Source organism: Megalobrama amblycephala, linkage group LG12, assembly GCF_018812025.1.
Source record: "Megalobrama amblycephala isolate DHTTF-2021 linkage group LG12, ASM1881202v1, whole genome shotgun sequence".
NCBI lineage: Eukaryota > Metazoa > Chordata > Actinopteri > Cypriniformes > Xenocyprididae > Megalobrama > Megalobrama amblycephala.
The window spans coordinates 12030213-12054107 of NC_063055.1; the positions used below are offsets into that span (position 1 = coordinate 12030213).

General features: G+C 37.1%; 1 protein-coding gene across 3 annotated transcripts in view; it reads left to right on the forward strand.

The window, feature by feature from the left end:
• LOC125279277 (zinc finger protein GLIS1) overlaps positions 1–23895 on the forward strand; it is a 97150-nt gene that overhangs the window by 61699 nt on the left and 11556 nt on the right. For 2 of the 3 annotated variants that reach the window (XM_048208770.1, XM_048208773.1), the window contains exons 5-8: positions 1528–1689; positions 6013–6123; positions 7487–7655; positions 17073–17229. In XM_048208770.1, the coding sequence (XP_048064727.1) occupies positions 1528–1689; positions 6013–6123; positions 7487–7655; positions 17073–17229 (599 nt within the window). The remainder of the gene's footprint in view (positions 1–1527; positions 1690–6012; positions 6124–7486; positions 7656–17072; positions 17230–23895) is intronic. The other variant, XM_048208772.1, reaches the window with a different exon arrangement.

A 23895-nucleotide genomic window follows, 5' to 3' on the forward strand; every position in this document is an offset into this window, starting at 1 on the left:
TGTAAACATCAAAATAAACACAGTACTTACGTGATTAGACATGCTGCATGACGAACACTTTGTAAAGATCCATTTTGAGGGTTATATTAACCGTGTGAACTTTGTTTATGTTGTTTAAGGCAAGCGCAAGCTCTTGGGGTGTGGAGCACGAGATTTAAAGGGCCACACACCCTGAATCGGCTCATTTCTAATTATGCCCCAAAATAGGCAGTTAAAAAAATGAATTAAAAAAAATCTATGGGGTATTTTGAGCTGAAACTTCACAGACACATTCAGACACAAAAAAGTTCTAGGGCACCTTTAATGTTCAAAATCATTTCAAAATCTTATCGACCCCAACATTTTGAATGATAGAGAATGTTTTTTTCTTTTTTTTAAAGTCATAAATTTCCAACACAATCTCATTTCCACCACATCCTAAATTATTTCTTAGCTAACAATTATGTTTGTCCTAGATACACCAAATTAATTTCCATACTTTCTGCATAATTAGACAGAATTAGACCTTTGAAAAAAACCTTTTAGGGCAAAAAAGTCATAATTGATCAAATTGATAGAAATCATTTTCACACAATAAATATTTTATTTGTTTTATCATTTTAAGATTGAAAGTCTGAGCCTGGCCTCACCGCAAAATGTCTCTGATGCGGCAGTTTGTTTATGAAGAGCAAGTTTACCTTGGATGCACTAGATTTTATTATTTCCAGTATGTGTAAATGTGTGTGTGAAAGTGAATCTGTAATGTACCTGACTGGAGTTTTTGCTCATTTCCACATTCTTTTAATGTGCCATGTAAGAATTCTGCGCTCACAGATACACACACTGTATAATCCAGGTCACTCAATATATCCTGACCGTGGCAGTCTAAGGTTTCGCCCCGTATTAAATGGCCTGGACTCAATAGCAAGCCTTTTGCGAGTGATTGAAGGAGGCCAGAGCCCGAATGATGTTCTGAGGGCCCATTAGAAGAATGGAAGGCTCTTTCCTTCAGTGAAACTGGAGCTGCGATAGAAGCGGGGGCCTCAGTTAGAGGTCAGTGGAAAATAGAGAGCAAAGCTGCCATGTCAGGTTTCACTCTCTCTGACACCTCCATAAGCCGCCACTCTGTCCCATCCGAGGCTCCTTATTGGTGGGCTGTTGACGTTTTGGGGTGGAGCTAAGAGATAGGTTTGTATAGGATGTATGAGACAGCATGTGTCCAATGCCTCATTACACAGATGCCTTACAGACAGATTGCAGAGGACCATCCTGTGATGACTGTAGAAGTAGGTGTAATTGGAAGGGGCGTGGCTTAGTTGTCATCTGTGTGTGATCCGTAATTTTGAGGAATTCTAATTGGCTAGACCATGAAAATGAGCCTAACAAATCTGAATTTCTTATTCTGATTCAAATGTTTATCTGAATGCATTGTTCACACTCATGCACATATTAAAGACAAGGCCTTATAAACCATCGTCCTCTGAGAAAGATGGCATTTCTGAAAAGCACATGAAGTTTACTGTTGTTGTTGTTGTCTCTCTCTCTCAGTTTGAAGGGTGTAACAAAGCCTTCTCGCGGCTGGAGAATCTGAAGATTCACCTGCGGAGTCACACGGGAGAGAAGCCGTACCTGTGTCAGCACCCAGGTTGTCAGAAAGCATTCAGCAACTCCAGCGACAGGGCGAAGCATCAGCGCACACACCTGGACACTGTGAGTACACCTGACCCTACGCTGTATGAAGCTGAAACCAGAAAGACAAAACACAAAAAAACAAACACTGCTCTTTACTGACACCATTCTGAATATAGAAATTAGTAGTGTTGGGCAAATACAAACTAGTGATGCCACTGACTTTATTTAAATAAATTAATTAGTTACAAGAAGTGTAGTTTTTAGTGAATTGGTTCATCTTAAAAGGTCCTCACCCTGTAGCTTTGAAAAGTCCAGTTCATTCTAAACACTCCTCCCTCTTGTATGTAGTGTTGGAAGTCTGATTTATTCTAATGAATCAGTTGGGTATAAATGATTCTCTCTCTATAGCACTGAAGAGTTGACTCATATTAAATCGGTTCATCCTAAAAAGTCCTCACTTTTCATATGCAGAGTTGGAAAGTTATTCTAAGTTTATTCTAGTTATTAGATTAATTCTAAATGGTTCTTTTTCATATATAGCATTGGAAACTCTGATTGATTCTAGTAAATCGGTTCGTCCTAAACAGTCCTCACTTACATATGTAGAGTTGGAAAGTTAAATTTATTCTAGTGATTCGGTTCATCCTAAATAGTTCTCTCATGTATAGCATTGGACACTCTGATTCATTCTAGTGAATTGGTTCATTTGGACAAATTGATGTTAATGAACATATTCATAAAACAATTTGACTCTGTGCAATTTGAGTTTTTAGCTACATACTGTATTTTGTTAAATGCTGCTGTTCTTCACATTTTTTTATTATAGTTTTTGTTGTTGTTTAAAACCCTTCATTGTTTTTTGCCAGAGAAATACAGCATAATTGGACATTTATATTTATAGTATTTAAAAAGATATTGCTCTCTTACGTAGATGATGTGATAATCCCAATGTGTATAGCTGCTTTTGTTCGTAGCTTGTAGTATTGCTAACTATTTTTCAAAAGATTTTATTTTAATTTATTTAGCTTCTCCTAAACTAAATAAAAGGGAGATCCGTGGGTGAAGGACCTTTAAGTTCAGAGCAAAAGTCCCAACAACTTAAGTTCCCAACCAAATGGACCTTACAAACATACCCGTAAATGTGCTGTTTGCTGCCTTTCTTTGACCCAAATGTTAATTTTGCATGCACAAAACGTACATACGGTTATGTCTCTATGGGTTGATGAGGGGAAACACGTTATATCATACGCCGTTTAACACCATGCTCCGTTTGTGATAGCAACGACACATGGCAGAGAGAAGCACGTACGTCTCTCGCATCCCACTCCAACGATGTGAGGAAAAATAAAAGTCAGGGAAAGCTTGAGTTAGTAATTTCTCACTAACTGGCAGAACCCTGTGTTGTATCACATCGCAGTACAGCTCCTGCGCTGCACTACCGCCACACTGCCATGGCCGATTAGACCCTCGACCCCAGATCCCCAGTGCTGCACATTAACTTGCCTATGCGCCCTGTCACAGCCTTCCCACACGCCTCATATACAGTGAAAAAATCACTTTGACTGTAATGATATTTATTCTTGACGGCCTTTTTTCTTTTTTCCATTCCTAAGCTTTCTCGTTTTCTGTTTTTGGTGCATTTAGACGGCAGGGGGATTATATGGCATTGCACAGTGAAAACAAATAAATGCGCAGAGACGAGCTGCCCTGCGAGCGGCTTGTAAAAACAGTGTTATTTAGAGAACGAGGGAAGGTAGGAAAGGAGAGCTAATAAAGGAAGCCTATCCACTTTCACTTTAATGACTGCCTATTTTTTAGAAAAAAAAGAGCAGTGTAAAATGCATGAGAGAAAATCACCTCTGCATGTTTTGGACCGTGAGAGTGTGTTTCAGTAAAGTTTACCAGTGAGAATTATGTGTACACTGATATATATCTTAAAACATACTTTAAAACACTTAAAACTGGCTCAGTAGTGTGTTAACTGTAAACCAGTTAATGAGTGTTTGTACAGTACCTGTATTACCTGCACATTTACCGATCAATCTGTATTCTTCTTTCCTCTTCCTGTGTCCTCTCAGCTAAAAGGTAGGATACTGTCTTTCCTCTTGAACTTTCACTATTTATAAACTCTCAAAATAAACTTGTTATTGCACTTGTGTTTGTCCATTTACACTCAATTTGAAAGTGTAAATATTAAGGCTGAGTACAGAAAATATGCAGTGGGTTTCAAAGTCCACTCGTAAAAATGCTTTTTTTTTTTTTTTTTTTTTTTTTAATTTAATGAAAAACTTTTAAATAAAGAGCAATATATGTAACCTAGAAATAGTTCAGAATATTAAATATTTTTGTTCATTTTGCATAATAATATTTCTTTGTTTTCGTGTTTCCAAAAACCTTCAATTTATTTCCAAGTTTAAATACAAATTTTAAATGTGGATATTGAATCACAAATTTGTTTTATATTTAGAAATTTAATACAGAATTAGTATGGAAGCTTGTTTCCACCCTGAGAAAAAAAAAAAAAAAAAGGTAGTTCCGACTTTCACAATTGCTTTATATCTCACAATTGCTAGATATAAAGTCAGAATTGCATAATATATAGTCAGAATTGCAAGTTATAGTCGAATTGCAGGATATAAAGTCAGAATAGCATAAAAAATAATGTCAGAATTGCATATTATAAAGTCAGAATTGCATATTAGAAAGACAGAATTGCATAATATAAAGTCAGAATTGTGCGATATAAACTCGCAATTGCATGTTATAATGTGCAATTGTGAGGGGAAAAAGACTATTCTCAGAATTACAAAAAACTTTTTTCCCTTAGAATTGCGAGTTTATATATCACAGTTCTGACTTTATAACTCGCAATTGCGTGTTATAAAGTCAGAATTGAGAGAATTGAGAAAAAAAAAGTTTATATCTCACAATTTTGGCTCTATATGATTCAGTTGTGTTTATATCAATCAATTCTGACTATATAAGACATAATTGTGAGTTTATATCATGCAATTCTGACTTTATAACTCGCAATTGTGAGTTTATATTTGTATACTAAAGTCAGAATTGCATAATATATAGTCAGAATTACGAGTTATAGTCGAATTGCAGGATATAAAGACAGAATTGTGAGTTATAAAGTCAGAATTGTAAGTTATAAAGTCAGAATTGCATAATATAAAGTCAGAATTGTGTGATATAAACTCGCAGTTGCATGTTATAATGTGCAGTTGTTAGGGGAAAAAGACTTTTCTCAGAATTACGAAAAACTTTTTTTTCCCTTAGAATTGCTAGTTTATATCTCACAATTCTGACTTTATAACTCGCAATTGCATGTTCTAAAGTCAGAATTGAGAGATGTAAACTCACAGTTCTGAGAAAAAAAAAGTTTATATCTCACAATTTTGACTCTATATGATTCAATTGTGTTTATATCAATCAATTCTGACTATATAAGACATAATTGTGAGTTTATATCATGCAATTCTGACTTTATAACTCGCAATTGTGAGTTTATATTTATATACTAAAGTCAGAATTGCATAATATATAGTCAGAATTACGAGTTATAGTCGAATTGCAGGATATAAAGACAGAATTGTGAGTTATAAAGTCAGAATTGTAAGTTATAAAGTCAGAATTGCATAATATAAAGTCAGAATTGTGTGATATAAACTCGCAGTTGCATGTTATAATGTGCAGTTGTTAGGGGAAAAAGACTTTTCTCAGAATTACGAAAAACTTTTTTTTCCCTTAGAATTGCTAGTTTATATCTCACAATTCTGACTTTATAACTCGCAATTGCATGTTCTAAAGTCAGAATTGAGAGATGTAAACTCACAGTTCTGAGAAAAAAAAGTTTATATCTCACAATTTTGACTCTATATGATTCAATTGTGTTTATATCAATCAATTCTGACTATATAAGACATAATTGCGAGTTTACATCATGCATTTCTGACTTTATATCATGCAATTCTGACTTTATAACTCGCAATTGTGAGTTTATATTTATATACTAAAGTCAGAATTGCATGACAAAAACAATCGCGAGGAAAAATGTCAAAATTGCGAGATAAAAACAAGCTTCGGAAACAAGCTTCCAGAAATTAGTGACTAAATAGACTTTAAATTTTAAACCTGAACATTTATTTTGGGAGTTCAAAATAGTTGCTTGTCTACATTGTCATATATTTTTAGTTTCCATGTCTGTTCATAAATGTTCTGCACTGTATTTAATGACTCTTATAAACTATTATTATAGCTACTCAATTATGAATGCTGACATAATGTAATGATTAATGTCTTTGTGTCCATAGCAGTGTGTTTCCATGTCCTCTTTGTGGCTGAACTGCATATAATTATGACTCTCAGACTCTCATTGTGCATTTCCTGTTTCAGAAACCATATGCGTGTCAGATCCCAGGCTGCACTAAACGCTACACAGACCCCAGTTCCCTCCGCAAGCATGTGAAGATCCACTCTGCCAAAGAGCAGCAGGTGCGTAGGAAGGTAAGGATAAAAACAATCTCTTTTTTTTTTTTTTTTTAAACTTCCTCTGTACAAATCATCTCATTAGCACATCAGAGTACAATTAGCTCTAAGGCTCTTGCCATCGGCCTTGAGAAACATTTCTAGTAGATATTTTTCATGGTCAATTGTGTCTTTTTCACGGCTTGGTGCAGTTGGTTCTACTTAGGATTGTCTTTTGAAAATCATTTCCCCAACAATAGATCAACTCTGACCACATTTCAGCATCTACATGGTGAAGAGTGCATTCCTCATTAAAGTGGGTAATTATAAGCAGAATGGCCTCATTGTTGCACTGGTCTAAACGACAGCTGACTGATGCGTTCTTCTTGCTTGCCGTTGTAAGCGGAAACACATGTGAGCGTGTACCATTGTTAATAAGCTCTGCAGCGCTATACCCCAGTGGCCAGATGTTGTGGGCTGATGTCAAACAAACACTCCCACTCCATCTATCGCGAGCGACGCCTATTATAGCAAGCTGCGGCAAAGCAACGGAGCTCCATTACGTTTGACGAATGGCTGGGAGTTTTACACAAAGATCTAAGCTGGAAAACGTGTGGTTTGCGCTCTTTTGTAATATTCGAGAACTGCAGCCCATTTGCGTGTAATTAAAAAGTGTTTGTTTTATTTCTAATTTGCAAGTTTGTGAGCTTTTATTTTGAAAATCTTAATTGCAGTGGAATTAAAATGACATAACACTTTCAAGTTGCATGTCACGGCTCATTTCGGGCTATTGTTTATTGCGATGTATCGTCTCCAGATTCAGTCCACTCATCATGAATTCATGTGACCGTAGATAATTTTCCAGTTAAACATAATTCCATGCTACAATCCTAGCTTTCAAAGTCAGTCCAATCGTCCTAAACACATATGACTTCCCAAACTCTAAACAAATGTCGCATATAACGCATGATTACTCCCAGAACTTTGATTTTGTTGCTTTATGAAGAGAAAAATCAGTCTTGCATGCTAGTCTCACCACCAAAAAAAGACCTCTCCACCACTCTGCAGCCGATAACGTAGCGTCCCAACCTGTACTTTGGACGATGGATGTGAATGTGGGGTATGTCCTTCCCCCTTATCCGCTCATGTTTCCAATCAAAGGTTCCTGTTTGCGGTGAAAAATTGTTTCTCTCTAAGCTTTTCATTTCCTACGCTGGCCGATGGGGCATGTCACTATAGAGTGATGTGTGTGTTTGTTTGTTTGTTTGTTTAAATTGAAGACTTTTGTTTCAGACGGGTTTTTAATGTGATTCTCTCTTTTCAACATGAAGAGCATCGTGCTTTGATATTTATATTCTAAATATCGCTAATCTTGCACTCTTTATATCTTTTTGATTGACAGCTAAGGGCCTGCCCCCATTTAGAATCAGATGCTCTGAGTGAATGTCTGTCAATCCAGCATCTGCATGGCCCTGCCCCTTCCCAGCATTCCCACTGCCCTGCCACCTCTCAGCATTCTCTTAATGGGAAAGAAGGCCGTTCCCCAGCACTCGGGCAGGAAATATACACAGGTACGGCTTACTTTATCTCTATAACAGTGGTTATCAACCAGGTGGCCAGGGCCCACTATAGGGCCTCAACAAACTTCCAAGGGGGCCTCAAGATGATTTAAATTTAAGACAAAACACGCTTTAAAATGAGCTAAAACAGCTAAAAATCAAGATATTTCTTTATATTTGTTGTATTTGGATATATACAGTACATCTTTCTAGTTATGCCAAGCTCTAAAATATTTGATAACACTTTAGTAAAAAGGTCCATCATTAATAGGTAGCTATGCAGAAAGTAATGCAGGACAAATGAGTAGTACTACATTAACACTTCAGCTACTACTATTAACTTGTATAGAAACAAACTTAAAGGGTTAATTCTCCCAAAAATGAAAATTCTGTCATTAATTACTCACCCACATGTCATTCCAAACCTGTAAGAACACAAATTAAGATATTTTTGATGAAAATATTTCTGATATTTCTGACCTCCGATAGAATGCAACGTTATTACCACTTTCAAGGCCCAGAAAGGTAGTAAAGACATCATTAAAATAATCCATGTGACTACAGTGGTTCAACCTTAAAGGGATAGTTCACCCAAAAATGAAAATTTGATGTTTATCTGCTTACCTCCAGCGCATCCAAGATGAAAGGTGACTTTGTTTCTTCAGTAGAACACAAATGATGATTTTTAACTCCAACTGTTGCCGTCTGTCAGCCATATAATGTGTGTCGATGGGAACACAATCTATAAGAGTAAAAAAACATGCACAGACAAATCCAAATTAAACCCTGCGGCTCGTGATGACACATTGATGTCCTAAGACACGAAACGAGACACGAAAATTTTTATTTACTCTTATAAAAGAAGTTCTCGTTGACCCACATTATACGGCTGACAGACGGCAACGGTTGGAGTTAAAAATCATCATTTGTGTTCTACTGAAGAAACAAAGTCACCTACATCTTGGATGCCCTGGGGGTAAGCAGATAAACATCAAATTTTCATTTTTGGGTGAACTATCCCTTTAATGTTATGAAGTGATGAGAATACTTTTTGTGTGCAAAAAGTAAACAAAAATAACAACTTTATACAACAATTTCTTGTCTTCCCTGTCTCCTACGCTGTTGATGTAGCAAACACAGTGTAGCACTTCCGGGTTCTACGTCAGAATGTTATTGGCCGGCTCCTGCATCAGCATCACACGCATGCATCGTGGTGTTCACATGAACAGCGTCGGCCAATACTGAGCTGGCGTTCTGACGTAGAACCTGGAATCGCTGCATTGTGTTTTGCGCACAAAAAGTATTCTCATCACTTCATAACATTAACTTTGAACCACTGCAGTCACATGGACAATTTTAACTATGTCTTTACTACCTTTCTGGGCCTTGAAAGTGGTAATAACATTGCAGTCTATTGGAGGCCAGAAAGCTCATGGATTTCATCAAAAATATCTTAATTTGTGTTCCAAAGATGAATGAAGGTCTTACAGGTTAATTAATGACAGAAATAAAATTTTTGGGTAAACTAACCCTTTAACTAATCAATAAGTAATAGCAAATTTAGGACTGAGATAGTCCTTATTTGGTCATCAATAATTACTGAATGAGATTAGCCTCATTAAGAGCTATTAACTAACTATTAACAGATTATAAAGAATCACCAATTGATTACTAATCACAGCATTAACATATGTCTGAGACATAATCAATTGTCACTAGTAGTTTTTGAAGATTATCTTTTTTACTCTGAACATGGTCATAAAATGCATCATAATTACTCAAGTGTTTCCTACAGTAGTCACTCTGCATGACCTACTAGTGATCTGGAGCATTATTTTAAAGTGAAAAAAAGGGGGGAGGGGGTCAAAAAGGTTGAGATCCACTGCTCTGTATGCACTTGCGCACTTTCTTTTGATAACGATGTGAAGTGGGTGTGACACAAAGAAGAAATTGGGTGGAACGGAGGAATGGATATTTTGTTTCAATCATGGATTATAATTGTAATTTGTGGTGCTTGATTAAACAATCATCACTATTATTTTTGCTCATACCATGAGTATTAAACTTGGGTGCAGGCTCTGCTTATACTACAAACCACAATGATAGCTCAAGTGGCTTGTTACTATTCCAGGTGATCAATTTTCGTCTGCTGAAAATCAGGCAAAAAAAAAAATCTCACAGATATGGGTCTCAGACTGCTCTGTTGAGTGTGGCCTACACTTGCAAACCACCCAGAACACCCTAGAAACCGCATAGCATACCCTAGCATTGTGATAGTGAGTTTTAGACAGTCACCACTCATATTTTCTTCAGAATCTAGTTCTAGTTCCAAATATGTTTAAATAATCCTAATAATAATATTTTTTAAAGTAATCTGAAATGTGTTTAAATAATTATACAAATGATTTTAAAGATTATTTTGACTGTAATTTTAGACTTTATCTTGGGAGATTAACTGGTGCTTTCCAAACCTTGAGAGAAATGATTGTATATCTTGGTCTATAGCATCCATTACTGCTTGTTTTTGTAGGAGCATATGTGCTGTCTAATTTATGTATCCTGGGATGTTTTGTAGAGATGGGTAGAGGACTGTTCCCTCCACCCTAGAATGTACCAAAACCCAGATGTGTTTAAGTGTACGTTCACTTGCAGAACCATTTATGTGATCCAAAACCAATAAGCTACGATTTAACAGCTCAAATGGACATGACAGAATAAAGGGGATTGTAATGTTATGAAGACCATATGCTATGATAATATTGCAAACAGCTGCAATGCACGATCTATGTTAGATGTGAATTTTCCCATGCTACTTCCAGTGTTATGCAATTCATGCTAAATCAGAGCTTGAGGACACTTACCTTAAAATACCCAGCTATAACTCATGACTCTTTGATTTAGAGAGGGAGGTCAGAGGTGAAGGTTTTGCATGTTTTGTTTTGTGTTTGTTTTGCATTAGTTAAACCACAGTAGTTATAGTCCTCCCTGTAAGTAATTTTTCTTGTTCTTTGGCTTGTTCTTGTTCTTGCTGAACATACTGTGGTGCAATAGTTAGCAGAGGAGATTTCATGAAAAGCCAAAACCTGGAAATCTAAAGGGATAGTTCACCCAAAAATGAAAATTCTGTTATCGTTTACAAACCTTTGTCATCCCAAACCGTTTTTTTCTTTCATGGAACACAAAAGAAAACTTTGAAGTCTGGATGAATGAATGGGGACTGAAGATTTCAGTAATACCTACCTACAAACAAGCACAGCATACTTAGAGTTTTTTTTTCTCCTTCAAATATCACGTTTTAAATGGGCATTTTTATTAGAATTTTTTTTCCCCTGAATAACAAATGATTCGAACTTCATTCGAATACTGTCAATGGCACGAGGGGCTACATTTGTAAATGAAAACAGACGCTCATTTATCGTCTCAGACAGCTATAGCCTAAGCCTACAGAAATGCAGTCATAAAGTCAAAACTTTATTGGCATTAGCGGGGCATTTACAGTATTTACAAAACATACAGTCATAGTCTACTTTAGTAGGCCAGAACATTAATTAGGTAAAGAGATGTACATGAAATGAAGGGGGAAATAAAGCAAATGCATAACAATGAATAAAAAATATAACCAATAATAATAATAAATACAGCTGCAAGCAGCAATTAAGGGGCCAAGCACAAAAGCATCACAAGAAGCCAGCCAACACGGCTGTGAGCATCAGACCAACTGCAACAGTGAGCAATTAAAGACCTATTAAGATCATTTTAGGCAAAAGAGCTGAAAAATCACAAATACATTCAATAATAAAGATTTACTGGTTTATCACTTTTGACCAATAGGTGGCACTGTGATTAAATTAATGAGGTATGGTCAGAGTGAGGTAACTATGACACTCGCAAAGTTTGGTGTCAATATGTGAAAGTATTGCAGAGATAAAGACTCAACAGTCATTTTGGCATTAAGCCTCTAATTCGTTGCTGCGGTATACGAAAATGGTTTGGTCTATCAACACAAAATCCATAACATTTTACCGACATGGTCTGAAGATGATACGATTCGATTTCGGTGAAAATTGGACAAACCTTCGAAGTAGTTTGAAAAAGTTTTTTTTTTTTTTAAAGAAAATCAAATTGGCAGACAGGAAGTTTTGCTGACTATAGCAAACTTGGCATCAATGTTCTCAGCATGACCCACAGAATCTAATAAGACCAGTCTCATTACAATAGGCCAAATTTATATAAAGCTATTAGCATTTTTTTTTAAATTTCATTATGAAATTTGACCACAAGGAGGCGCTATCTCAAAGCCTATTGTGTACCTTCAGAGCATGGTGCCGATGGCACATCCTGAGTTTCGTAATGGTACATCAATGCATTCATATAATATAGTATTGTATACCATAATACTGTATTGTAGTTGATGGAAATTTTATGTTTTGTTCAATTATATGGCCACCAAGAGTCACAGTCCCCCCAATTTTTTTATGTGTCCTTAGGGTGACCCCATACATGTGTGTGTCAAATTTGGTGCAAATATCTCATTTAGTTTTGGAGTTATAGACATTTATGTGTATGAGATCATAAAAAATGACCCATGGATGACTTTGTTTTGATTTTTTTGCCACTTCCTATCAAAATTTTGACATTTGGGCTGTGACATTTAGTTAACCAGCTTAGGTTTCATGTTTCCTACGCTGGTTTCGTCTCAATCGGAATAACGGTTTCAAAGATACTCCCATGAAAATAAGCCAACCAGATCAAAAGTTATAAGCATATGAAATACTATGTCCGAAACTTCTCAGGCTTCTTCAGGGCATTGTGCTGATGACACATACCGAGTTTCATAAAGATACGCTAATGCGTTCATAAAATACAGCATTTTAGCACAAAATTCAAAATGGCCGATATGGGAAAATTGGATATTGTTCGACTCGCCATGATGCCCCGAATCTAACAAGACCAAATTTATGATTTTTGAACCCTTAAGAAGTTATAAGCAAAAATAGCCATTTTTTGTATCTCCGGACCAGTAGGTGGCACTGAGCCGAAATGCTGCATGTTGCCTCAGGTCATGCTTGTGATGACATGTACCAAGTTTGGTCTGAGTACGATAAAGTGTTGCTATGGATACAGTTCAGACTGTCCTCTAACTGTGTGCCAAATTTCACAACTTTTTACCATACGGTTCTATGGGCTGCCATAGACTTTCAGAGCGGAAGAAGAAGAAGAAGAATTGAAAATAAAAAGAATGCCAACAGATACAATAGGTGCCTACGCACCTTTGGTTCTTGGCCCCTAATAATAATAATATAAAAATATTAAATAAAAAGAAACGATCAGTGAATGGATTTAAAAGACTGTTGGATGGGATGGATAAAAATGTTTTCTCAGGCATAGTATTTTATGTTCTTACACATTCTTTTAACTTTTATTCATAATAACAAACTTCATTAGAATGCTGACTATAGGTAACATTGCATGCAATATAATGCTAACATAATAGTGGGCCTGTAATATAGGTTAATATAGCAAATATTTTCTTAATTCTGCTCTTTTGTCATTCTTAATTCATTTTTAAACTTTTGTCTGATCATTTCTGGTTGCTATGGTCATGCAGGGTAGTTTACGCATTATAATAGTGGCCATGAGAAATAGATGTTGTTCCCTCAACGTCGGATCTCGAGGCCACGACTTCACATCATATGGCCACAACATAAGGATGTTGTTACCTCGACAAAATGATCTTGTGGCCACGACATATTATCACATTCCAACAAGTTAATATGTCGTAGCCACGACAAAGCTAAATGAAGTGAACATGTCCCCTCCTGGTTACTGTAAATGGTGACAGAATTTTTTTGTGTCAACTATTCCTATTAGAACAGTGATTCAGGTAAGAGAAATGTAGAACAGACCCTAAATGTCTGTGTGAGAGTAATTTGAAGGACAATTGCAGAACTCGCCATCATTAAAGCATCCTTGTACAAAACACACTTTGCACAGCAACAGCTTAAATCGCCCCCAACGTGTGCCAGGGAAAAATAGACGTCCTGGCTTACACCATCTCTCATTCACTTAGTTCAAAGGGGATAAGTTGCTGCTTCAATGTGCAAATGTCTTTAGCCTGAAGGACCTGTTATGTTACTGTGGCTGTTTGTTCTTGTTTAGAGGAGAAGTTGTGGTTGGGTCTGGCCAAGATGCCTGCATTTAATGTTCCTGATGTTTCTGCCTTTCTTTATGCTTTGTTCCGTGGCCAGTAGAAAAAGCAAAGCAAAGTGGAGAGCGGGTACCTCTGTCATTTTGTAATTTGCACGTATAAAGTGTGCTCTAGTCCTGTGTTGCGTCTTTGTGTAATTTTGCATCTGGTGGTTCCATACAATTTTGTGCATTCTCTGTGGCTGTTTGAACATATGCTAATCATTTCTTAGTTATATATTGTGATATGGTTGATTATGGATTCTTCGAGGCTAACATTGCCATTTTATATTAATATAATTTTCATATATATTTGATATATTTTTGTTTCATTATATATTTATATTCTCACTACAAATGATCACAAATACACATATTCTTGAAATATAATATATATATATATATAATATACAGTGGGTACGGAAAGTATTAAGACCCCCTTAAATTTTTCACTCTTTGTTATATTGCAGCCATTTGCTAAAATCATTTAAGTTAATTTTGTTTTCCTCATTAATGTACACACAGCACCCCATATTGACAGAAAAACACAGAATTGTTGACATTTTTGCAGATTTATTAAAAGAAAAACTGAAATATCACATGGTCCTAAGTATTCAGACCCGTTGCTCGGTATTTAGTAGAAGCACCCTTTTGATCTAATACAGCCATGAGTCTTTTTGGGAAGGTCTTGTTAGAAGGTAAACCTTCGGCCCAGTCTGAGGTCCTGAGCACTCTGGAGAAGGTTTTCGTCCAGGATATCCCTGTACTTGGCCACATTCATCTTTCCCTCGAGTGCAACCAGTCGTCCTGCCCCTGGGGCTGAAATACACCCCCACAGCATGATGCTGCCACCACCATGCTTCACTGTTGGGACTGTATTGGGCAGGTGATGAGCAGTGCCTGGTTTTCTCCACACATACCGCTTAGAATTAAGTCCAAAAAGTTCTATCTTGGTCTCATCAGACCAGAGAATCTTATTTCTCACCATCTTGGCAAACTCCATGCGGGCTTTCATGTGTCTTGCACTGAGGAGAGGCTTCCATTGGGCCACTCTGCCATAAAGCCCCGACTGGTGGAGGGCTGCAGTGATGGTTGACTTTCTACAGATTTCTCCCATCTCCCGACTGCATCTCTGGAGCTCAGCCACAGTGATCTTTGGGTTCTTCTTTACCTTTCTCACCAAGGCTCTTCTCCCCCGATAGCTCAGTTTGGCCAGACGGCCAGCTCTAAGAAGGGTTCTGGTCGTCCCAAGCATCTTCCATTTAAGGATTATGGAGGCCACTGTGCTCTTAGGAACCTTAAGTGCAGCAGAAATTTTTTTGTAACCTTGGCCAGATCTGTGCCTTGCCACAATTCTGTCTCTGAGCTCTTCAGGCAGTTCCTTTGACCTCATGATTCTCATTTGCTCTGACATGCACTGTGAGCTGTAAGGTCTTATATAGACAGGTGTGTGGCTTTCCTAATCAAGTCCAATCAGTATAATCAAACACAGTTGGACTCAAATGAAGGTGTAGAACCATCTCAAGGATGATCAGAAGAAATGGACAGCACCCGAGTTAAATATATGAGTGTCACAGCAAAGGGTCTGAATACTTAGGACCATGTGATATTTCAGTTTTTCTTTTTTAACAAATCTGCAAAAATGTCAACAATTCTGTGTTTTTCTGTCAATATGGGGTGCTGTGTGTACATTAATGAGGAAAAAAAATGAACTTAAATGATTTTAGCAAATGGCTGCAATATAACAAAGAGTGAAAAATTTAAGGGGGTCTGAATACTTTCCGTACCCACTGTATATTAGTGCTGTCAATCGATTAAAAAATGAACTAATTAATCACACATTTCTCTGTAATTAATCGCGATTAATCGAACCTAACATTATAGTTTTTAATATTTCATATTTAATCTCCAAATTAATGTAGAAACAATATAAAGACAGTATATTTTAAATATTTGATCTAACAGGTAGGAAATCTGAAAGTGGCCTTCTTGAATGAAGTGGCTTTCTGTGCGCACCAGTAATGTGTATGTCACACAGACAGGAGATTCACAGACAGCGTGTCGGTACAGATTTAAGTTCTTTTTTCCGTCTAATAGCACTTGAATGAATGAAACCGTGATCATATAATGTAACGCTAGCGAAAGGATGAAGGGAAATAAACGGATGCAACATTAAATATTTTTAACTAAACTGAAAAAAATTATTCGGATATGTCAACTTGTTAATTATGACAGCACTAAAATATATCTAGAAATCCGTGATTATTCTCAGCCATTAGAGTCTGATTCTGCCTCCTGGTGGACTCCCCCTCCCATCTCTCCAGCAGATAACAACTAAAGCAATCATGGCCATTACTTGTTGAATGCTTCCCAGTCTGGTAGCAGATGTTAGGGCTAAAGGGGAAAGCATTTAAGGACTTTGATTGATGATTTTGGGTAATGAATCAAGTTTGTAACCAGTTCAGAAAACTGTCAGATAGGCCCCGCTTCCACTGTAAAGCAGTTGGAGAGGATCACAAAGAGAAGGGGTGCTGGGACGAGCCGCTGAGGACTGTCAGTGCATAGCTGTCCCCCCAGAGGGCTTCTGGGAAAACAATTACTGGGCAAATTCAGAGGAACACATTAACAGCCGGAGCAACCGGGATTAGTGTCCGCCTGTCAGTCTCTTAGGCTGCACAAGAAGCCCGGGGACGGAAGAAGCCCCTTTACGGAACGAGCAACTATCATTTTCATCTGGCCTGGTTTGCATACAGTAGTATAATCTATGGTGGGATGACATTTGGACCAGTTGGATATCTGATCTATGTCTGTTATTTCCATTATAAACTGTGGATGGAGTTGATGTATCTTCTGTTTTTTTGCTTCAAGGTTTTGTGTCCTTGGCTAAAGATCTAGCCCACCTGTTCCATTCATTTCAATGCAAGTAGCTTATAGTAGATCTGTCTCAACTTGTTATTTCTACCGTTCCATTCATTTATCCGATCTGTCAAAGATATGTTCAAAATAGCAACAGTCAATCAAATCCATTCCGCATGACAACATACATCATGTACGGTAAATTGCTAACAGCACAGAACATTTCATTTCATCCAAAGGGCCTTGGTGAGTTTTTGTTGTCATAACAAGTGCTTGTTGCCATTAAGGGCTGTTTTGTGGAGATTTAATTTGGTCAATGTGCCGTTCTTGAGGGCTCCTTGAGGTTTATCAGACATGTTTTGCGCATTAGTTTTGTTTGTCTTCCAGGCCTGTACTCCGGCTCCAGCACAACACACAATGGTGCCCCACTTGAGTTGCTCTCTTCTGGACCTGACCTGCCCCCCAGGCAGCCCCGCATGGACCGCGACATTGGCAGCCCCCACCATCTCTCCCCGCTGACTGGCCTCGAGAACACCCGGGAAGGGTGAGTACCTATCCCACCGAGCCTCACGTTTACTCCCAATGCTCTGACATACACGTAGGTTGGATGAGATCAATGGAGATGATGTCAGAATGGATAAAGTTTGTCATCACAGTTACAGATATCATTGTAGTCATAGTTACACAAAGTGGCTCTATTCCAGTTAGTAAGCAGTGACAAAAAGGCTGTTCTGAACTCCTTTGACCAAGTCCTTTGAGGAAAAGGCAATCCCACAATGCATTGCTATATGCTTGGTTAGCAATCTATCCAAGATGTTTGACAAGTGAGAAAAATGTTGATTATACTTTAATCTAATTAAAAATGACTATATAATGATTCACTCAGTAATCACTTGCTTCGTTCTCGAATGAATCAGTGTTTTTGAATGAATCAGTTGAGGGAATGATTCATTGACTTGCTCAGAAAGACAGTTACTTGTTTCTTTTCTCTAATTAATCATTGGCTGAATACATAATAATAATAATAGCATACTGCTCTTACTGTCTTTGCCATAAAAAGATATAGTACAGATACTAAGTAGTCTGGTATGTTGAATCCAGCCTCTGTTTTTGGTTGAGTGAATGATTCATTGATTCACTTTTCAAGATAGTTACTTGTTTTGATCTGAAATGAATCAGTGCTTTTAAACATATCATTGAGTAAATGGTTAGTTGACTAAATCATAAAGATTGTCCCTTTTTTAATTCCTGAATTAATCAGTTTTTTGAATGAATCATTTGAGTTGTTTCACTCAAAAAGGAGGGTCACTTGTTTCTTTTTCGGGAATGAATCAGTGGCCGAATTCAGAATAACATACTAGCTTACTACTCTTTCTATTCTTGCCATCTAAAGATATGGCACAAAGAGTAAGTTGTATGCTAGCATGTTATTGCGAATTCAGCCACTGCTTTTGATTCATTTCTGAATGAATCAGTGTTTTTAAATGAATCATTGAGTAAGTGATTGACAGACTCACTTGTGTTGTTCCGGAATAAATCATGCTGTGTCCCAATCCGCCTAATTTATACTACCCCCTAAAAGTATGTACTCTTTTCCTGAAGAAAAAGTAAGTATTGCGCTAGCAACACCAAGGTAGTGGGTTCAATACCCAGGCAAAACAAAACCATGTATACTTTGATTCAGTTTTTGAAAAAATCTGTTTAGTTGATTCATTGACTCACTCAAAGATAGTCATTTGTTGCCACCTACTGGTGTAAGAATGTAAATGACTGAAAAATCTTTACCAATAATGCACAGACTTGACTATATGTCTGGAACACTGACAATAATTAGCAAATGAATGATGATGAGTTTTTATTTTTAAGACCATCTTATTCCTTTGGAATAGCTAGTTAAGTCTGGGATCGTGTTAATATTGCAATGCCGTGAGGTTTTCCTCACAACAGGAGATTATCTTTGGTAATGTGTTCCGTCTAATGTGTTTAGAACCATATTGATTTAGGGGCCTGGATTTATTTACTATCCAAAGCACCACCGCAGATTTTTCCCTTGTCCATACGGAGTGCTTGTTTTCATTGTAACACTCTCCCAAAGCACACACCCTACGACGCATTTAATGCTCTTCGCTTGCTCTGACTTCAGTGTGTATTTATCCAGCAAATCTAGGTTGAACCAATGTCACCTTAACACAACATAAACCAGTTTTGAGGTGTCGGTGTAATTAAAGCAGGACTGTGTTTCCAAAAAGATTTTCCCCCTGCTCCTCTCTGTCCTCAAGCTGTGTTTAGTGTTCTGGAATGCTCAGAAAAGGAATACAAAGCCTAATATGTCCCCAAAAGGACTGAGGCCTGTTTCCCATTAAAAAACCCTGATTTCCCTCTGGACCAGTCAAGTAGAGCTGCAAATCCAATGTGTCATCAAGATGCACTATGTGTATAGTGACAAACAGAGATGCTGGAAATGAGAGAAAATACATCTGTTCTTTTTAAGCACCAGATTTAAATGAGATTTTTCTGTTCTTTATCATAGTTAAATGAAAGCAAAAGTGCAGTGTTAAGTAAATTAACTAATTTCACCCACATCTGAGAATAGAAACTTATTCAAGAGCTTGTAAACAACATGACTCTATTGAAACAACAATGAGCTGTTCTCCTTCTCCTGTTATTTTTCTCTTCCTGTTTGTTCAACTGGTAGAGTGTTGCACTAACAACGCCAAGGTTGTGGGTTCGATACCCAGGCAAAACAAAAACATGTATACATTGGTTCAATTTTCTGGCCAAAAAAAAAAAAAAAAGATTTACACACATTAACAGTGCATTCATTCAAAGTGACATTTTTGCTAGCATAAGCCCATTGGATACATCAGTTTCTAGCAAAAAATACCCATGATATGTGCCCAGGCAGCATTGAGTTGTCATGTTCTTTAAAATCCCTCTGGAAGGTGATCTGTTTTTCCAGGTCGCAGAAAGAGCGCAGAAAAAAGCTCAAGAAAATTAGCGAGCCATTTTAAAGCTCCACAAACAATTACTGCTACTTGGAGAGGAATGAGAGCTGAACGAAACCGGCTCAGGGGATACTCATGTAACACTATACGCTATTGCATTGTAGATCACAATGACATATTCAAGGCTTTGCCTTTCACTGATGCTGAAGGTCAAAGTCTGTGAAAACGTAAGATTATACACGCCCTTCACACAAAGCATGAGATGAAGGTGGACGTGAACTTTGTTTTGGAAGTAGTGAGAGTATATGTGGAATTTGAAATGTAATAGTATTTTATTCACCTAGTAAGTCAAGTGTCAGCTGTAATATAAGAGCTTCCTCATACAGGCGCGCTGACAATGCAGCATTAAGAAAATGGCCGCCGTCTTGTTTGCGGAAGTCATTAGAGTCGGGGTTCCTGATCAAAAATGTGTACGCACAAATAGCACGCTTTATGCCGTCCATCTAACGCAGCATCTCTGCCAGGACCTACAACTAACCAGGTATGAAACGTCTACTTACATTTGAAGATGGAGCATTTTGATTTACATGTTTAAAGCCTAGAGTATACACTCGGCTGCCAAAGTCAACAGCAGCTGCCGCTCTTGTTTTTCCCAAATGGTTTAGCAGGACGTTAAACATTTTGACAAAATTATCTAACTTGCTTGACTCCACTGCTGCAGCCTCTGACCTCATTGCTAAATGTGTTTACCCTGGCTGAAATGGCCCATTTAGACTTCTTTTACTTCGCAAATACTAGTGTCATTTTCTGAAGTTAATATTAAAAAATATGCCAGTGAAAATACATCTAGCGGTCTCCGTTGTGTGGCGTTTGAGATGGAGGGAGGAAGAAGTGTTCGTAGCTGTGGAACGTGCTCACCAGCCTGGAGGGCCGAGGGGCTTAATGGGTGGCATCGGTAATCTCAACGGCTTCATTTACATGTTTTGTAGGTGACAGTTTTACAGTAAAATTACAAAGAGCTGATCCTGGTGTTCTTAATGGTAATGAGAAACAGGTTTGTATTAATGAGAGGATATAAAAAATCCATATTTTTTATGAGAGTATGTCTCACATACACTATCGTTAAAAACTTTGGGGCTGGTAAGATTTTTAATGTTTTTAAAAGAAGTCTTTTATGCTGACCAGTGCCGCATTTATTTCTGTCAAAAATACAGTACAAACAAACAGTAATACTGTAAAATAGTATTACGATTTAAATGAACTTTCTTTTTAAATATATTTTAAATTACTCCAGTCTTTAGTGTCATATGATCCTTCAGAAATCATTCTAATATGCTGATTTGCTGCTCAAAAAAAATATTTCTTCTCATTTTCAATGTTCAGTGCTGCTTAATATTTTTTGGAAACCATGATACACTAACATCGAAAAGTTTGGAGTAAGTAAGATATATAAAAAATGAAGAAATTAGCAATTTTATTCAGCAAGGAGGCATTCAATTGACAAAGTGACAGTATAGGCATTTATATGACAATAAAATAAATACATAAATTGTGGTCTTTTGAACTTTATATTCAAAGAATCCTAAAAAATGTATTAAAGTTTTTACAAAAATATCAAGCAGCAAAAAGATCCATTACTAATAATTGAGCACCAGATCAGCATATTAGAATGACTTTGCCATCACATGAATAAATTACATTTAAAAAAAAAAATTAAAACATTATTTTTAACTGTATTTTTGATCAAAAAATATTAATCCATAATGTGGATCCCTAGGGCTGTTGAGCGATTACAATTTGTAATCTAATTAATTACAGCAGCAAATCAGCATATTAGAATGATTTCTGAAGGATCATGACACTGAAGACTGGAGTAATGATGCTGAAAATTCAGCTTTGCATCACAGGAATAAATTACTTTGTCAAATATATTTAAATAGTACACAGTTATTTTAAATTGTAATAAGATTTCACAATATTACTGTTTTTTACTGTATTTTTAATTAAATAAATGTAGCCTTGGTGAGCAGACGAAACTTCTTTTAAAAACATTAAAAATCATAGTGGTTCCAAACTTTTGAACTGTACTGTATATATATATATATATATATATATATATATATATATATAGTCAACCCATAAAATATAGTCATAAAAAATCTAATTCCTTGAAGTTGAGTCCATTTCAGTAGTTTTCAGTATCACCCCATGATCTAAACAGTAGCTACACTGACACATTGTATCTTAAGCTAATTTCCCCGCCTGACTGCACATTGAGCATTTGAGCACTTTAGCTTTTGAGTGTTTAGAAACAAGCTGGAGGCTCGGATCAGTAAGAGCCTGATCTCTCACGAGTGACTTTAGTTTGCTAACCAGAACCAGAAAGGTTCCCACCGACCCGTGCCAAGCCAGCGGCCAGTTCGTTCTTCAATCAGAAGAGCTTACCGTGAGGCAACAGGGATATCCATGCTCACTCATACACACCGTCTCCCAGCGGAGCACAACCTGACAGGTGAGACAAGACAAACTGGGAACAGAGCGCTCATCTTCATGAATCTTCATTCAAAAAGGATGTGAGGGGAAAAAACTCCCATCTTGATCTCTTTTGTCTCCAGCCGACTCCAGAAGGATTTGTGTCTGAATGAGCATAAGGATTGCCTCACCTCTGAAACCAGCACCCCTGTTGCACGATTTGTAAGGTCTTTGACCCCTCTAACAGGGATTAAACTGGAACGTGACACTACGGGGTTTGCAAACGAGTCAACGACAGAGCTTTTCATGAAAATCGCAGCCAGTATTATTCCATCATACGAAATGTAACTTATCAGTTTGTGTAGGCAGTGTAAAATTAACTTCAAACCCCCAATGCTGGTTTGTTCACATCAATCTGTGTTTTTTTCTGTGTGTGCGTGTGGTCAAGTTGCTATGTCCCACTCGGACTGCTTTTCTTTGATCCTTTTGGTGGTTACTTTCTGAGCCAGACGTAAAGTAACTGTTTTCTTTAACTTGGAGCACGTCCAGTGAATCATATTCATGAAGAGTCACGTTCACTGAATCGTGTCTGCTGAGTAAGGACTTACTCATGTCAATTGAGTGAAGCTCTGGGATATTCACAGAAGTTCCCATGGAGTCACATTCACTGAATCACAGTCAGCATTAAACACTTTGCTGTTATTACTCAATCTTCTGCTTTGAAGAAATACCATTTGTGAACACTTTGTTCACAAGCAAACTATTAAGGGTTTGGTCATTGTGCTTTGAAGTCCCTGTGAAGTTGACTCATTGCTTTTTCTAGATAGTGGACCAAAGTTTCCTATATCCAATCACTCTTAACTCAAAACACCCCATTTAAAAAGTCCCAAAATCTTAATTAATCTGTGCTAAATACAATTTTACATTACACAATTGCCCATCTTGTATCTCGCTGGTTCTGAGTGGTGTTGTTGTTGCTGTGATCAATAGAAAATGTCAACATATAATTTACATTTATTTTTTTAAAATTTTATTTTAAACGTCAATTGCATGAAAAGTTGTATGTTTGTCCTGAAAATAACGATAATTATTTAAGTATGCCTATTGTATACACTAAACCAGTGCTTAAAAACCTGATTGAATTTTATTGCAAAGGGTTGGTAATAAAATCAAAGTCCCTTTCAAGGACAGTCTGTTCACTCGGCGGCCATATTTGCAATGCCTCTGGGCAGCTATTTCAGGCATCCAAGACCAAAGTCCTATCTATTTGAATGGGAAACTCCTGAAATTTGAAAATCTCACAATTAAATAATGTATTTCAAATCAGCAAAAAAATTTGACATGAACTCATGAACTGTCCCATAAATGTTGTTTCTTATGCTCAAATAGCGTTTTTCAAAAAAGCTTATTTTTCAGACAATACGAGCCAATGCGCTTGTGCCGTCCTATGTGCTAGTCTCAGGTTTTGTTCAGTTACGAGATCTCAATGATGGTCGGTTTTGCTGGGTTATGAGATTTCAGTGACGGTCGGTTTTGTTTGGTTACGAGATGTCGATGACGGTCAGTTTTCAGTGTCAGTCTGTTTTGTTCTGTTATGAGATTTTAGTGATGGTCGGTTTTGTTCAGTTACGAAATCTCAAAGATGGTCGGTTTTGTTTCATTCTAAGACTTCAATGACAGTCGGTTTTGTTCGGTGACAAGATTTCAATGACGGTCGGTTTTGTTTGGTTACGAGATCTCAACAATGGTCAGTTTTCAGTGTCAGTCGGTTTTGTTCTGTTATGGCATTTCAA